Genomic DNA, 18,601 nt, shown 5'->3' with positions numbered 1-18,601 from the left:
CTGCTCTAGCCACCACCTGAGAGTACGCGGTGCTGTCTTCTGGTGGAGATGGTTTTGTAGGGTATGCCTCTGGGCTGTTATCTGACACTGGGGCGTCGTATAGGTCCCATGCGTCCTGGTCTTGGTCACCCTGGCTCATGGTGGTGTGAGCTGGGGAGTGTGATGGCGTTTGTGCTGGTGAAACGTTAATCACGGGCGGAGGAGAGGGTGGTGGTGTAACTCTTTTCACCACTTTTGGTTGTGGTACTTGTTCCGCCTGGAACTCCAACCTTCTCTTTCTCCTAATGGGGGGAAGGGTGCTTATTTTTCCGGTCCCCTGCTGAATGAAGATACGCTTTTGCGTATGGTCCGCATCAGTTGCTTGTAGCTCTTCCTCAAACCTATGCTTCTGCATTTGGGAGGTTAGCGAGTGCTCTTCTGTATAAGAGCCTGAAGCTGGGTCGCTTGCAGTTTGTTTCGGCGTCGAAACTGTGTCTGCGTGTTTTTTCGGCTCCGAGGTGACTTTTTTCCTTTTCGGTGCCGAAACCTCTCGGCGTCGATCTGTTTCGGTGCCGCTGTCTCGGCGTCGAGCCGTGTCCACACCGGCATCTCGGTGTCGAGGCTTGTCTCCAGCACTTTCTCGGTCCCGAGAAGGCTGCGTGCCGGTGTCTCGACCGGAGTCGGACGATCTCGGCACTGTTTGGGCCTTTTTCGGTGCCGACGGTCGGTCACCGACTTTATGGGTTGAGCCATGGCCTGGTGGCAGTGGCGTCCCCTGGGCCTTGTAAATGTTTCTTTGTGTGGTTTTCGACGTCTTACTCACGGTTTGTGTATCGTCGAATCCTTCGGAGTCTGAGTCTTGGATCGAGAAGGTACCTTCCTCTTCCTGTTCCTCGAACTCCCGTTGGGCTGTCGGTGCGGACGCCATTTGAAGTCTTCTGGCTCGACGGTCTCGGAGTGTTTTTCGGGACCGGAACGCACGACAGGCCTCGCAGGTGTCTTCGCTGTGCTCAGGTGACAGGCACAGGTTGCAGACCAAGTGTTGGTCTGTGTAGGGGTATTTATTGTGGCATTTGGGGCAGAAACGGAACGGGGTCCGTTCCATCGGCGTTCCTCAGCACGCGGTCGGGCCGACCAGGCCCCGACGGAGGATCGAAAAACTACCCCGAAGGGCACCGGAGCTCTTCGATCTTCGATGCGGTGTTGAATCTAAGTACGCCGATCCCGAACGCAACAATACCGACGAAAATCTTCCGAAATTAACTATTTTTTCCGTTCCGAAACTCGGAGCGACAGGAACACGTCCGAACCCGATGGCGGAAAAAAAACAATCGAGGATGGAGTCGACGCCCATGCGCAATGGAGACAAAAGGAGGAGTCACTCGGTCCCGTGACTCGAAAGACTTCTTCGAAGAAAAACAACTTGTAACACTCCGGCCCAACACCAGATGGCGAGCTATTGCAGAACATGCGTATCTACAGCGACAGATGCCATCGAACTAATGCTTTCAGATAAACCTGCCCACCCTTAGGTCTAATACACTGATGTGCAGACTATTCTTTTCTAGGGATCATGGATGTGCACCTCACCCTTTTTTTTTTAGAGGAACATCAGTGCTGAGAGGAAATTATGGCTGCATTACATACAGATCCGGACCCTTGAATACGAGCTGAGCATTTTTCCACCAGACAAACGCCTATGTTGTTTTGGACATTAAAAGGATAAATTAATCCCAGGACTTGATGCCAACGCTGTTTCCGCCTGCTGGCTCTGCGGTAAACTCATAACAGTTCTGGCCACTCAGGCGGCCTGATGGCGGTACGAGTTTGGCGGGCGGCCTCCACAGCCTGCCAAACTCGTAATGAGGGCCATGGTCTACAGCTGTTTCAATGTTATAAGTTATATGTAAAGACTGACTACTGATGGTTTGCTTCCTTTCTACAAGGAATATTCAAGCATGTGAACAACCAGTGCTGGAAAGTTTAAGGTCGATTACTCGATCAGTCAAATCAATTTAGAGAAAAACATTCTCATTTTAATAAAGCATGATTTAAAAGTGATAGTGTTCCAAGCTTTGCGTCACAGCTCATGCTTTGTCACTAAACCAACTGAATTCTAAGTTAAAAAAGTGACCCAAAAAATATAGATTGGTGTTTCTTTTCAAAATAAATTCACATTTGGGCATGGCCGAACTGCAGATTTAAGCTGGAACGCTGCCTTTTAACAAAATCATGAACTACACTTACATGTTCCTTGAACAATTTTTCCTGCATTTTATTTTTGTTTAGAAAGTAATGTCTTGCCCAGTCGCCTGCAGTCAAAGATTTGAAGGTTTTATCCAAACTTTCCTCCTTCTTAAAATTTTCAATAATTTCCTTTAATTCATCTTGACGTCCCTTTATTGGTCGGAACCTGTGAAGAGTAAAATGATACTAATGCAAATGACATATATAGATTAACAACATTTTAACAGCACTCGAAAATCCTATTTTGCTGAAAACCATGCTCTCAACAGGGGAAATGCTCTCTCTTCAACAAGCCTTTAACTACTTGCTTAAACAGTGTACACCACAGGATGCCCAGGCTAGCTCTTAAACTATAAACACAGAAGCTACTATAAAAATTAATTAGCCTGTTAATGCCCAAATAACAAAAATCAACATCAAAAGGTTTTTAGACGTGGACTTCAAATGTATGCTGCGCCAATGAAGGCTGCACTCTTAAGGAACCCCCTTCCAATATTGCAGTTAGAATTTGATGCTTGAGCTTAACAATACCTAAACAGAATCAGAATCCTAAACCACTTCCCTATTGACCAGCAGTACATCTTGTACACGTTGTGAGTAGGAAGAAGTAGATGGAACTGGTGATAGATTTGCCTCTTCCTCAAAATAAACCCATTGCTATCTTCCAGTCCCATTGACCATTACTAATTTCATACAGCCAGTAAGCATCTTGTGGCACTGGAGGTGGCTACGGAGAATAGAATGGATGTAGGATAGCCATGTTAGGGAAGGATAAAAGAGAGGGGTTATTTGGTTCTACTGCGGCTCAGAGGGTGACGTTTATGTCAACAGTCTCATTCGAACTGCTGCTCAATTATTCACACTGAGCAGGGGCTAGACGGGTAGTGACCGTGCACTTATCTCCTTTACAGGGAGTCAGCAGAGGTCTAGAGGTGATGCCAAGGCAGAAAGTAAGAAGAGGGTGAGTGTGTCTCTTGTTTGATGGAAAGACTCCCACAATAACTATCAAGCTAGATAGGTTTAACAATAAGTTAGCTGCTTCCATTGTAGTATGTAGATCATTGATATACTACATCAACTTTGTTTTACAATTCACTGCACAGTTTAGTGAGTTTCGATTAGGGGTGGGAGATTGCAAACGAAGGCTGGGAATCAGAGGACAGAAAGAGCTATCAATGGCACCTTCAAAACAGTTGAAGTATTCTTTAAATATCTAATGGTAGTATATAACATGGTGGGTAGTGTATAGCAATGACTAACCTTCTAAACCAACTACTCCCACCTAGGAAGACCTCAGACCTCTTTGCACATCATTCAGTTTTTTTTAGATCTTCTTTAGTACTTGCTACCATCACTGCCAATTCTCAAACCACCTAGGATGAGCCACTCCCAGGCAGAATGGGGAGTATATTTTCTATGCCCCCCTATCATCCATGGACTTGCACGACTGTTGAGTTCACACGAAGAAGAAACACAATCCGTCCATTAATACTAACACAGCAAAAGGTACATCTTTTAAAAGCACTGCATGGATCCTCAGTCCCGATTTTTTTTTTTTTTTTTAAATCTCTGTTTACAGTGAAAAAGTAGACACAATGCTAATTAAAATCATCTGAGGAGCACAGTAAAATAAGAACCAAATTACTCATTGTGGGAAGCTGGCCTGTTGTATTGTGGACACCTGTGGTGTTTGCACCTTATACGAGGTCCAGGCAACCCCTATTAATGAATGAAGACAGTGCCTAGGAAGCCAGGGCTCTCTAGTGGTAGCTGTGGTTAGCAGCCAAGGCTTATCTAGGAGGAGTGTAAAGCACTTGCAATACCACAGCAGTCACACAGCAACTTATTACACATGAAAGGAACCGGACAGTGTTACAAAAGGAAAATGTCACTTACCCAGTGTACATCTGTTCGTAGCATGTAGTGCTGCAGATTTACATGCTGCGCATATTCCGCCATCTAGTGTTCGTCTCGGAGTGTTACAAGTTATTTTTCTTCGAAGAAGCTTTTTGAGTCACAAGTGACTTCTCCTCTCAGTGATAGTATGCATGGGCATTGAGTCCTTTGTTAAGATTGTTTTCCCGCAGGAGGGTAAATTAAGGAGTGAAGAATTGTATATGTACACATATATAGAGTAAGTAAAGAAGATGTCCATGCAGTGTATATACATGTTTACATAAGAAAAGACTACAACAGCTACAGGCTTCCAGGGAGGAGGGAGGGCGCATGTGATTCTGCAGCACTACATGCCACGAACAGATGTACACTGGGTAAGTGACAATTTACGATCGATGGCATGTGTAGCTGAGGATGCACATGCTGTGCATAGACCGAAAATCAGTCCCCTCCTAAGTAAGCGGTGGCTAGCCTGTAGGAGTTGGGAGTAGTTTGAAATAGTGGTTTAAGCACAGCTAGAACAACATCTGCTTGTTGGTGAGATAGCACATCCAACCAGTAGTGTTTAGTAAATGTGCAAGGTGTTGGCTATGTGGCTGCTTTACATATGTCTGCCATTGGTATATTTCCCAAAAATGCCATTGAAGCTCCTTTTGCTCTCGTACAATGTGCTTTAGGAGTTACTAATAGTTGTCTTTTAGCTTTAAGATATCAAGTTTGAATACACTTTCCTATCCATCTGGCCAATTCTTGCTTGAAAACAGGATTCCCTTTAGGAGGCTGTTGAAAAGCCACAAAACGCTGTTTAGATTTTGTAAAATCTTTTGTTCTGCGTATATAATACATGAGAGCTCTTTTGAGATCAAGGGTGTGGAGGGCTCTTTCAGCAACTGAATCTGGCTGTGGAAAGAAGACTAGCAATTCCACTGTCTGACTGATGTGAAATGGTGAAACCACTTTTGGTAGAAATTTTGGATTTGTCCTAAGTACTATTTTGTGTTTGTGAATTTGGAAGAAAGGTTCTTCTAAAGTGAATGCTTGACTTTCACTTACTCTCCTTAAGGAAGTAATTGCTACAAGGAAAGCAACTTTCCATGAGAGAAATTGAAGAGCGCAAGAATGCATAGGCTCAAATGGTGGACCCATAAGTCTTGTGAGTACAGTGTTAAGATTCCAGGCAGGAGCTGGTGGAGCTCTATGTGGAATAACTCTTAAGGCCTTCCATAAAAGCTTTTATGACAGGTATTCTAAACAGAGAAGTGTGCTGTCTGTTTTGGAGGTAAGCTGATATTTCTGTTAAATGAATTTTAATAGATGAATATGCTAGATTTGCTTTTTGTAAGTGAAGCAAATAACAAACAATATCCTGTACAGATGCTTTAAGTGGATCAATGTTTTTAGGTTGACAGTAGTATACAAAACGTTTCCATTTAGCTGCATAGCACTGTCTGGTTGTAGGTCTGCGTGCTTCTTTTAGAATGTCCATACATTCTGATTGAAGCTGTAGGTATCCAAATTCTATGACTTCAAGAGCCAAATCGCCGGGTCGAGTACACTGGGATTGGGATGCCTGATTTGACCTTTGTTCGGAGTCAAGAAGTCTGGTCTGTTTAGAAGCATGCAATATGGTACTACAGACAGATCCAACAGTGCTGTGTAAAGTGTTGATGTGCACCAATGGGAGCAATGAGTATCGTAGGGAGGGAGGCGTGAGGGATCTTGTTGACAAGAAATGGAATTAGTGGGATAGGGGAAAAGCGTAAGCAAACATCCCTGACCAATTCATCCATAGAGCATTGCCCTTGGATCGAGGGTGTGGGTACCTGGGCACGAAGTTTGGGTATTTTGTGTTTTCGCTTGTTGCAAAGTGGTCTATGTTTTGTGTTCCCCACATGTGAAAGTACTGTTGAATTACTTGTGGGTGAATCTCCCATTTGTGTATTTGCTGACCCATCCTACTTAAGAAGTCCGCTAGTTGGTTGTGTATCCCTGAAATATACTGTGCTAATAGTTGAATGCAATTGTGAATCGCCCATTTCCAAATTGTTTGTGCTAGAAGGGACAATTGAGATTAATGTGTAGTCCCCCCCGTTTCTGCAGATAATACATTGTTGTCATGTTATCTGTCCTTATTAACACTATTTTGTATGTGATTTGTGTTTGGAATGCTTTGATTGCTAAGAACAGCGCCAGCAATTATGTGTTAAGTCAGCATGATTGAGTCCCATTCTCCCGAGTCTACCTGATTGAGTCCTATTCTACCTGAATTGTAGGATTGTTGAGATGGGCTCCCCCACCTGTCATTGCTGCATCTGTGGTGATTATGGTCTGTGGCACAGGGTCCTGAAATGGCAGCCCCTTTGATAAGTTGGTGCGATTCAATCATTGCAGAGACTTGCAGTCTGCCGGTCCAACAACACTAGGTCGTGAAACTGACCCTGTGCCTGAGACCATTGTTGTGAGAGACACTGTTGGACGGGGTCTCATGTTCAGACGTGCATTGGACACTATTGCTATGCATGATGCCATCATTCCCAATAGCTTCATGATAAGCCTTACTGTGTACGTTTGATTGAATTGCAATTGGGATATGAGAGTGTGGAATGCTTGAATTTGTTGTGGATTCGGGTAGGCTAATGCTCACTGAGTGTTCAGAACTGCTCCTAGATATGGTTGAATTTGTGCTGGCTGAAGGTGAGATTTCTGTTAATTGATTGTGAACCCTAGCTTGTGTATCTACTGCATATTGTGTGTGTTGTTGACAGGTTTGAATGGTGCTGGCTTTTATGAGCCAGTCGCCTGGATAGGGAAAGACAAGTATGTACTGTCTTCTGAGGTACGCTGGAACCACTGCTAGGTATTTTGTGAATACCCTTGGTGCTGTTGTTATTCCAAAGGGTAGTACTTTGAATTGATAGTGCTTGCCTGCTATCACAAACCTTGAGTACTTGCCGTGTGCTGGATGGATTGGAATGTGGAAGTAAGCATCTTTTTGATCTAATGCCCTCATGTAGTCTTGTTTTTGTAACAAGGGAATGACATCCTGTAGAGTGACCATGTGGAAATGCTCTGAGAGAATGTACTGATTGAGAGGTCTGAGATTGAGGATTGGTCTGAGAGTGCCATCTTGTTTTGGCATGAGGAAGTATAGAGAATATACTCCTGTCTCTTGTTGGTTGATGGGAACTACCTCTGTTGCACCTTTGAATAGAAGAGATTCTACCTCTTGTTTTAAAAGAACAATGTGTTCGGGAGAAAGCCTGTGTGAATGAGGGGAAATGTTTAGTGGAGTGGAAATTAGTTCTAAGCAATAATCATTGTGGATAAATGACCGTACCCATTGATCTGATGTACTTTGTTGCCAATGACGGTGGAAATATTGCAGTCTTCCTCTCACAGGAGATGTGTCCTTTGTGGGGATGCAGAGGAAGTCACTGCTTTCCTTAAGTGGGTAAACCTCTTATGGCAGTGGATTTACCCCCCGTTATGAAACTGTGTCCTCTATAAGAGCCCTTGAAAGATCCCCTGGAATAATATTGTTGTCCCTGTTTTTGTTGGGACGTAGAGGCCTCTGATGTTTGGGGTTTAAAAACTCCACTGAATTGAGGCTTATGAAAAGTGCCCCGAAAAGGTGTTGTGTAAGGGGAACCCATGGCCTTTGCTGTATCAGAGTGCTTTTTTAATTTCTCAATGCTGGTATCCACCTCATGTCCAAATAGTTGCTGTTTATTAAATGGCATATTAAGGACCGCTTGTTGTATTTCAGATTTAAATCCGGAGGACCACAACCAAGCATGCCTTCTGATCAGGACACTAGTGTTAATTTCAGTAGCTTTGATGTCAGCTGTGTCTAGTGCAGATCTAATCTGATTCTTGGCAATAGATTCTCCTTCTGCCACTACCTGCTGTGCTCTTTTTTTGATGTGTGAACTGCTGCATCTCATCCCATCCCAATGTGCCCTATCATATCTAGCTGAGCTTAGGAGTTGGCAATTCTCCACTGATTTGCAGCTTGAGTTGCCACTCTTTTGCCTGCTGCATCGAATTTGCGACTTTCTTTATCGGGGGAGGAGCATCCCCTGTGGACTGAATGTTTTCCCTTTTTCTTGCTGCACTGACTATGATGGAATAAGGTGGCAATTGTTGTGATATAAAAACTGGATCAGATGGTGCAACTTTATATTTCTGTCCACCCTAGGTGTTAATACCCTAGCCTTTGCTCACTCTTTAAAAATGTCTCAGCATGTTTTACCATACCTGGTAGCATTGGCAAACATTGATATTGCTTATGTGTAGAGGAAAGAGTGTTGAATAAGAAATCCTCCTCTATGGCCTCAGAGTGCAATTGTACATTATGGTATCTGGCTGCTCTGGAAATGATCTGATTATAGGCCTCAGTGTCTTCAGGTGGAGGCGGCCTTGTGGGATACAGATCAGGGTCATTGTATGGAATTGGGTCAGAATCGTACATATCCCCTGGGTCCATGTTATAAGTATTGTCATGCATATAATCCTCATGCGAGCAGACAGGAGACTGTGTGGAAAACTGTGTGGGTGATGGTGATGGAGTGTGAGGTGGTGTACAAGAGGGAAGAAAAGGCAAATGTGGTGGAGAAGGCTGATGCACTGTCTGGCTTCTCCATGTGCTTAAATATCTTCGCTGATGAAGGGCCAGTTTCCAAACTTTGTTGGAATGTTAATTTCCTCTTTGTCATAGGAGGAGAGGCAATAATCTTCCCTGTATCCTTTTGGAACTGTATTCTCCTTTGCTTATGGTCCATGACCTCAAGAATTGGTCTAATGTCTGTTTCCTGTTCTGGAGATGGAACCGGTTTGCTTCCCACCAATAAATGCTCTGAAAGCTTGGTGATAGAATGCTTTAAACGGGCCGAAAATGTGGTTTCTGCAGTAGATCAAAGTTTTTTGGGCTCTGAAGAGGAACGTGGATGTTTTGGGTCCGATGTAGTATAAAGCCATCTTGGTTCCAAAGTGGAAACCTTCATCTTTTGACTCGATGCCGAAACAGGCGTGGTAGTCTGTTCAGTGGAGTGAGTCTTGGCCTTTTTCAGCGCCAAACCCGAGGGTCGGTCGACGATATGTAGTTTTCGGGTCAGACCATGGCCGGCAAGCAGTGGTGGACCCAACGCCTTTTGTGTCTTTTTAATCTGCTTTTAACGGGAAGAGACTGGTGTACTCATGTACTGCGCCGCAGGAGTAATTTGGCTGTCCCCATCTGAGTCACGTTCGGAGTCGGAGTCTGGGAGTGTGACCGCAGTCTGAGCCTGTTCCTCACCGAAAATGTCAGGGGTGTTTGTTCCGTCGACTTCTATGCCATTTCTAGCCGTCTTGCTCTTCAATCCCGTAAAGTCTTCCTGGGTCAGAAAGATCGGCACACTCGCAGGTCTCTTCTTTGTGATCCGGAGAGAGGCAGAGGTTACACACTGAGTACTGGTTGGAATAGGGGAACTTGGCGTGGCACCGAGGGCAGAATCAAAATAAAGTCCGATCCATGAACCTATGACACAGTAAGCCCAAGAAGGCCTGAGAAGAGTGCAGGTCCCTGAAAGAGCGTTTAATCTATCCTGAGGCTCCAATCGGATTGAGTGTAGTCAAACGCGTTCGAAAAACAATACCGGCGTTGAAGGAAATGATAGTGAAGTTCAGATAGTACCGAACTGAGATCCACCTGATGGCGGAAAGAAAACAATCCAACAAAAGACTCGTTGCCCATGCATACTATCACTGAGAGGAGCAGTCACTCGATCTTGTGACTAGAAAAAGGTTCTTCGAAGAAAAACAACTTCTAACACTCCGAGCCCAACACTAGATGGCGGAATATGCACAGCATGTGTATCTGCAGCTGCACATGCCATCGAACATAAAGGTACTTTATTATAGTAACACTGAACTAGATTACTTATAGGCAGCCCCCCAACTGAAGGTATGTATACACAGTAAATATTAGACATTAGCATATGGAAACAACAAGCACTACCAAGAAATAGTGAAAAATAGCTAGGGCCCTATGGGGGGGGGGGGTCAGGGGGACCGATATACTAAAACATTAGAATGCGAAGTGAAGCCCCACACCCCACAATGTGGAATAGTTAGACGGGAGCTGGGAGAACTCAGTACCTCCAAAGGTGAGTTCCTAGATGACTCCTAGCAACCAGGAGAGCAGAGGTAAGTTACCTGGTCTTCCCAAAGTCTAACAAGGGGACTGTGAAAAGGGAGATTGTATGGCCAGTACCAGTCCAGTGGAAACCAACAGTGGATCTCTGAAGAAGAGGACCTGCAAAAGAAGGGGACAGAGTCCAGTCCACACAAGAGTATCCAGGCGGGGCAGGAGCCACTACTCACTCTTCTGTGGATGAAGATCTGGGTCAACTGAGGAAGATGGGGTTCAGTTGTGGCACCTGGAAGCTACAGGGTGGTCCCTGGGAGTCTTGAAGATGACATCCCACGTCGGTCGCAGATGGCAAGTGGTCGGGAGGATCACTAACAAGCCTTGGTAAATGCAAATTGTAGCAAAATAAGATTTGAAGATGCAGAGGAGTGCTGGTGAAGTCTTACACGCCGAATATGGAGACCCACCCACAAGGGAATCCCTAAATAGTCTTACCAGGGGGATTGGTTACTCTGCAGGGTGACCACCTATCAGGGGTGGTCACTGACGTCAGTCACCTGTCCTGACCAACCAGAAGCGCCCAGGGGCCTCTGCACATCGTGTTTTCAAGACAGCAGAATCAAGTGGCCACCTGGAGGAGCTCTGGGCACCACACCTTGGGTGGTGATGGACAGGGGGAGTGGGAAAGTGGTCACTCCCCTTTCCTTTGTGTGCTTTCGTGCCAGAGCAGGGATCAGGAGCCCATGGACTAGTACAAACTGCATTATGCAAGGAGGGCATCAAATCTGCCCATCAAAGCAAGCCGGTTGCACAGGGAGGCTACCCCTCCCCAGCCATGTAAGATGTATTTCCAAGGGAGAGGTTGTTGCCTCCCTCTCCCACAGGAAATCCTTTGTTTGACCTTCTCCTGCTTGAGCTGGTCAAGCAGCAGGAGGGCAGAAACTTGTATGACGGGCTGCAGCAGCATTGTTTGCCTGCAAACCCTGGAAGACTGGCAGGAGCAATACTGGGGGGTCCTCTAAGAAGCCCCCAAAATGCATGGAATCATGCCACCAATACTGGCATTAGCAATGGGGTATGATTCCAACATGTTTGAAACCAAACATGTCTAGGCTCAGAGTTACCATTATGTAGCTGGACACAGGTAGTTAGTGACCTGTGGCCAGTACATGGGTAAAATGTCTTCCCCGCACTTACGAAGTCCAGTGCACTGGAACTGGAGTTCGTAGGGGCACCTCCGCTCATGCAGGGGCGCGCTAACATATAGGAACCCGCACCCTGCCTTCTGGGCTAGGAGGGCATACCATTATAGTGACCTGGTGCAGTGACCAGCAGTGAAAGGGTGCATGCATCTTTTCACGCAGGCTGCAATGGTAGGCCTGCAGACAGTTTGTATGGGCTCACATGGGTGGCATAATACTTGCTGCAGCCCATGGGAGACCCAGGGTGTAGCAATGCCCTGGGTACCTAAGTATCACATACTAAGGACTTACAGAGGTTCACCTGTATGCCAATTGTGGGGTGTAAAGGGTACTAAAGCAACCAAATGTATACAAGACAGCCCAATCACTAGTTAGCACCTGGTTAGCAGGATCCTTAATGAAAACAGTCTAAACATACTGATAAACAGGCAAAAAGTGGGGGATAAACATGACAAAAAGAAGGACTTTCCTACACCTATTTGTAACTAAAGTTCTCTAGAGATGGTATATAATTAAATTCAAATGCTTAAATGATTCCCCGTCGCCAGACTGGGAAATGCCTGGTAATTTAAAACAGTATTAAATGTAGGACAAAGATAGCGTTTCTTTAGAGGTGCAGTCACACCATTTGAAAAGCACACACACATCAGCCATTCATCTGAATAGACCAACCATCTTACTCTCATTAGAGGTCACCATAGCTCAGACTTTCAAAAGTCATGAGTGGAGGAGAACCAACCAATGAGTCTCCGAGCTGTGAACCTTGATGTTATTTTATGAACTATACCAACGTTAGAGAAGGAAAAAGCTACTTACCCTGTAATTATCTGTTTGTAGCTTGTAGTGTTGTAGATTCACATGACCTTTATACTACTGCTATCTAGTTTTGGGAGTGGACATTTGCAAGTTGCTCTGCTTTAAAGTAATCTTTGGTATTAAGACAGCTCATGACTGTGCCTTATGACCAGAACGTAGTGTGTGTTTTGCCCTGCCTTTGTTTTTTCTGCACATGTGGCTCTATTAGCCAGTCAGCAAGATGGGGATAGAAAATAGTTTTGGTGCAAAGGAAGACTGCCACTACTGCCATCCGCTTCATCAGATAAAGCTTGCACTGTGTGAGATCTTTTGATAAACTTCTCACCACCAGAGTAGCACACAGAGAACAGAAAGTGAGGCAGTCATAGTATACCACGTGAGATGGAGCTTTTCCAGACTAATACTGTTGTTGATTCCTCTTCTCCTGGATGATCTTCAATGGTTGATATTGCTGGCTTTGACACTGGGTTTGATATGTCATCGGGGAGACTGAACTTTGAGTAGTAAGGGTGGTCCAGTACCAAAACGGATATCTGAAAAAGCTTCTTTTTTTATCTTAAGGCCTACAGCTTTTAGAGTCTGTGCTCTAGTTTTCAGCCCTGCTCATCGTCATATGTGTGGGGCCCAAAACAAGACAGGGACTATGAAAGGAAGGTTAAATATCTTGAGCAGGATCTCTGGCTTAAAAGTGTTAAGCATAGCCATAAAGATTTTCTCAATGAGATGCTGTGGCTGCATTCAGAAACAGTCAAGTTTGCCAAATTCAAAGAGGCACTGATGGCGTGATAAGAACACATCATTCCTTCTTGAACTAGCTTTATGAAGGCTTATTTCCCTTTCTTTCTGAATTTCATCTGTAAAACTTTTATAAGAATCGCACAGCACTCTGTTCCTAACAGGGCTTTGGCCCTAGCCACTTTAAGGCTAGGGGAGCAGTTCCTGCCAGCTGCATCGATATGCTTTCTGTGCCAATCAAAAGGAACTGCTGTTTCAGGCAGGGATGTGAGCTTCTTCATGACTGCAGAACTGATCAACTTATCTGGTTTGGGTTCCTTGCGTAGACAGATGGGATCCCGATCTGATGGAACCAGATGAAGAAAAATTTCTCCCTCTAAATCTGCACGGCACAGAACAAAGGGAAGCAAAGGGCTAGGTGAGGCTCATGTTTGAAGTGTCTTTTTGATCACTGAAACAATGCTCTTGTGACTCTCAATGGAATATTAAGATTGGTTGCTTCCTGAACAGAACATCTTGAAAAGTGGCAATGTCATCTTCTGGAGAACAACGTGATGACAAGCCAGTTGGTGAAGTTGGTGTGTAATAAGTAAATGAGTCTGAGTCTGATGAATCTTCATTAAAAGGCAAATAAGTCCTCTTTTCTTTTGTACATTTTAGGAGGCAGTCCTTTTGATATTTTGTAGGTGGAATTCCAGGCTGGGCTGGACGATGTTGAGTTCTAGAAGGTGGTTGTTTTTCATCTGGGACAGACATATTTCTGTTTGGAGACAGTGAAATATGCCTCATAGAACATCACTGGTTTAAGCAGAAGAATGAGAGAATGAAGGTGTTTTAAATCGATCTCCAGCAGGAACAATATTTGAAAATGGCTTTGATGGTGGAAGAGTCTTCACCATAAAAGGAGCCCAGAGGGAGAGTGATAAGCCAATGTCCACGTCAACGTTCTTGATGTCAAGTGATGTGGCACTGAGTCATGTGATACAAGCATTGACACCGTGTTTCTACGTTGGTTGTATGTTTCACTGTCCAGCGCTGTGCTGACATCAAACGCCTTGACTGCAATCATGAACGTTTCCTTAATGTTGAAGAAGCTGGAGTTGTCACCGACACAGACTGGTAGCTCTTTGGAGTTTACATTGATCCTTCACTGAAGGCTCTCACTGACCCAAGCACGTTGGGATGGCGCCATATCTTGACATCAAATATTATAAACAAAGCGGTTCACTAAGAGGACAATCCTTTACAGAATAACTGAGGAATTATAAGAGTAGCTGCATGCTTTATGGTTAGATAGTACTTTTAGATTTTAAACAATTCTTGAGTATTGTTTTTACAAGTGGAAATTGAAGCACCATAATACTCAGATCTTGCTGTTTTATATGCTTATTTGTGTTTTTTCATTATCTGTCTCTACTTACCTCAACTAGACTGAAAATAATCCTTACACGAGGTTTGTTCCGAAACAAATCAGATAGATTTAACTAACCAGATGTTTTCTGAGAAACATTGGTGTAAATGTATTTTCCTGGTTGAGCTTATTTTTTTTTTTTAAAGTGGCACAATTTTCTGGAGAGGACTAGAAAACCAGCTACTTTGTTTCCTACAGCTATTTCGAAATTATCCACCAGTCATGGTACACACCTATCAATCAGAGGTGGATAGTTTTAAGAGTGACGCTAGAAAGATTTCTCTTAGTAGGGCTATGAAGGATTAGCAGTATGTAAGCCAGATGCCAATCTAATTCTGGAGGTAATCAAACCACGACCTAAGCAGCTAACTGTTTTTTTTTTATATCTGACATCATTCACAAAAAATATGTCCAAGCAAGTTGCATCACATTAAAAATTGTGCATGAATCAATACCATGTGTGGTAATCATAGTACTGATTTCATCTATTTTAATAATGAAATCTCTGAACATCATACATTTAGGTACGCAAAGTGCTATTAGAGGGATTTGCCTGCTAAACTAAGGGCGAAAACTAGTTCTTCGTCCAGATGGTTAGGAAACCAGAACACCTGTGAATGAGGATGTTTGGGTGGGGCTATAGCTAAATGTCGAGACATCTACTAGCGTATTATTTGAAACAAATATTAAGCAGACCTTTATGTTGTTAATTTTTAACCTTTCCTGAAATGCCATTGCAATATCCCAGGCATTATGATCTTAAAGCCACACTTTAGTTATAAAAATACATTAAGCTTTGAATATAAAATGAGTTTGTGCCTCTCAATACAGTGTTTGAGTACAGACCTCACATTCTGCTTGAAAACACTATTTCAGTTTACTTACATTTAGAACTATTTATATGAGGTTGCAGCACCTTAATAGCCAGGGAAAAGGTCATAATCCTTAGACTGTGTCCTAACTCGTAATTTTACCGCCAATGCTTCAATGACAGAACAACACATAGTGAGAGCCGAATCTGATGTAAACTGGCCAGGAGGTCTGCCCTTTTGCCACTTTCGGGATGCTGATGAGTGCACAAAGGCTTGGCACTTATCTCAAGAAAGAATACAGCATGAACCAGATTCAAGTCAAAGATGGCATTCAATACTTTAATGCAAAGAAACGAAAGTGGAGAGTAGAGCTACCCACTGATTCTTACACCCACTGACTTAAAGCTTAGTCAATATGTAAAAATCTACTGACAAGCAACAAATAACAATTTTACTTGCACATACCATTAACTCAAGCAATTACATAGCCACTCGCACACCCTTAAAATTTCAGCAAAAGCTAAATTTAAATGCAATCCGTTTTATGCAATTCACTATACGATCTTTTTGACTTTTATCAGTGCTAATGAGATCTCCTTCAGAGGATTTTCTCACAAAGGGCAGTGTTCAATATGAAGGAGCTGAATCACTGGAATGCTCTTCCCTATTGTATTCCTTCCTAGGACACCTTCTAAGTGGCTCCTCTACGAGTCCATGCATAACTATTATGTACTTTTCTTGCCTTGATGATGGGAAGTAAACTGTGGGTGGGCAGAAGAGTATGGTGTGGCAGGTTTCATGGGTGGCAAATGCACTACTTCCGCAATACCTGGTAGGGTGTATGATACAGAGAAGACATGCCTCTGTCTTCTGAAGATGACGTAGGATTGTGATCCAAGCATCAGGCTCCAGTGTGTAAAGAAAAAAGTGGTTTGATCCTTTTCGAAGAGTTTGGGCTCAAGTCACGGAGTATATGTGCTGCAGAAAATGTCAATCTTTGAATGTATGAATATCGCATCACTTATAATGGTACGCAGCTTCTCAGGAGTGTCCCAGCACTGCAACATGAAACTAGGAGGAGACAAACAGGGTTATTGACTAAAAAGATACATCTTCAGAGATTTACAAAAGGCCAATTCATTCCGTAGGCTCCTTAGGTGCCTAGGAAGGAGATTCCATATTTTGGCTTTACAGACCAAAAAAGACGCACCATCTTCTCTAGCTTTTTGGAAGCAGGGAGTTTCAACAGGGAATCTTTAAGCTAGCTATGCCCATCTTGGACATACACATCATGTGCACACGCCTTTTTCCATCACCCTCCCCAAAACCTGAAGTACCTGCTAGGTAGTCAAAGTTTTCCAGCTTGTTTCTTTGTTCGTGTTTCCCCTGCTCCGAGTAAAAAAAATCAACCAGCCTAATTTTTTGTGTATGGCAATAATCCCTCAGCAATGGTAACACACAAATGAATGACTTAGAACCTAACATACATCAGGCCTCGGAGAAGTCAAAAATGGCCTAGAAACCTGTGGTTCAGAAGGATGCGAAATCTGTCCAACAGCACTGACAGGATGCATCTCTAAGTCTTCAGTGCCCAAGAACTTTATCTGGATGGCTCTGGAATCTTGCATGGACCAAAAGAGTGTTCAAGTATTGGAACCCTCAACCAGTCCTTGGGTCATGTTTTGTAAATCTGGAACGACAAGAACTGTGTAATTGCTGTTCTCCCATCTAGACTGCGCCCATGTCTGAGAAGCCATCTGTTGTTATCTGTGGAGAGAAAAAGCCTACCTGTATTTAAGAGGACCTGGGCTGGGTCTCTAAGGAAAAGCAGGCTGCATCTACAGGAAGACACGCACAAAGATCTCGGTTAGGATGCTGACAGACAACACAAAGTCACCACAGCCAAGATGTTAATGAGAAAACCAAGATATTAAAAAGTGCAAACACACTGCTCTCTAATGTTGCCTATCTTCGACATTGGGGTCAGCCTTCAATGCTCACATCGCCAATGTGCATTTGCTACACTGTATCGACCTTAATTCAGCCAGAGTAGCACCAGGATGCATTCAGCCTTTATAAAAAGGAGTGGGGTCAGGTTCTGCCAGTTGCAGGTCTTCCTGATGTGGCTGTTATGATTCTGAATAGATTATCGACTGTGGTTAGTATCTAGACCTGAAAGACCACGTAGTGTTTGTCCTGCTTGAACCACTGACTATGATTTGTGTGCCCCCGCTCCAGTGAGAGCCGTTCTGAAGATGTTTCTGTCTGTGGTGTCCCTGCGGGTTTTCCTTATCCATTCAAGTTATTTGCAGTTGCTGAGGTCTTCAGTGTACCAGCTGGCTTGCTTTGTGGATGCCCTATGTTTCGTGTTGCTGAAGGGGGCAGTGCTGTTGGCTCAGTCTGTGCACCATTTGTTGAAGCTCTCCAATGGGGATCCTGGCAGCAGGGAGGGGTCCTCAGGTGGTGATGTTTAATTGGACAATGGAGAGGTCGGTCAATGTGAGTTGTGTTGTATGGTTGTACTGGATCCTGTCGCTGGAGCTGTGGCAGTACTGTACTTGATCTTATTGCTGGAGGTGAAGATGGTGTGAGCGTGTGGCCTGTGATGTGTTGGGGAGTGGACGAGATGGGTGAGGCCGTTGATGTCAAGGCTGTCGAGGAGATGGGTGGAGTTATTTTATTTTTTCATCCATCTGGCGTTTGAAATTCAGGTGTTCCATGGCCAGGTGGGTGTCATGGTGGAGCATCTGATGAACTCCCTAGATGATGAGGATTTCTCTGATTGGCTTGTTGGTATAGTCATGGTGGGTGATCTTATATCTTGTTAGTACTGCGGTGGCGATGTTGGAGGTTGAGCAAGGTCTCAGTGAGGAAAATTACGTCTGGCACAAAATGGTGTCTATGAGGTCCCAGACCTCAGTGGCGTGTTTGCAAATTGAGCACATATTGAGGAGAATGCATGCGAGCTGGTGCTGTGGTACTGGTGTGGTGCGAGGATCGGTATGGGAGTAGATGGGTGGTGTGTTGGCATGAGTTTGGTGAAGGTGACGTGGCAGTGGGTGCCGGTGAAGGGTCCCACCACTGAGTATGTGGCAGTGTGGCAGCAGCATTCATGATGCAGTCCCAGGTTCAAGCCGTGGATGGCGGCTGGGGTGTAGCAGTGGGCGGTGCAAGCACTAGGGTTTGTGGTGCTGGGCAAGGTCCAGGCGTAGACAGGTTTGCGTTGGTGCACCTTTGGGATGCTGTTGCTGCCATGAAGTAGGTCCTGGTACGCGTGAGGAGCCCTGGGTGGTGGAGGGCAGGGCGTGCATGAGGCAGGATAGAAGAGGCTGGGCAGGAGCAGCAGCAAGAGGGAGAGAGGAGCGAGAGAAGGGGA

At 44.4% G+C, this 18,601-nt stretch overlaps 1 protein-coding gene across 3 annotated transcripts in view; it reads right to left on the bottom strand.

Moving 5' to 3' along the window:
- Positions 1 to 18,601, bottom strand: part of KMT5B (lysine methyltransferase 5B) — a 326,116-nt gene that overhangs the window by 211,687 nt on the left and 95,828 nt on the right. For all 3 annotated transcript variants that reach the window (XM_069223050.1, XM_069223048.1, XM_069223049.1), the window contains one exon: positions 2,227 to 2,392. In XM_069223050.1, coding sequence (XP_069079151.1) covers positions 2,227 to 2,392 — 166 coding nt within the window. The remainder of the gene's footprint in view (positions 1 to 2,226; positions 2,393 to 18,601) is intronic.

This window comes from Pleurodeles waltl, chromosome 3_1 (assembly GCF_031143425.1).
Source record: "Pleurodeles waltl isolate 20211129_DDA chromosome 3_1, aPleWal1.hap1.20221129, whole genome shotgun sequence".
In the NCBI taxonomy this organism is placed as follows: Eukaryota; Metazoa; Chordata; class Amphibia; order Caudata; family Salamandridae; genus Pleurodeles; species Pleurodeles waltl.
This window is presented reverse-complemented; position numbering and strand designations above follow the sequence as displayed.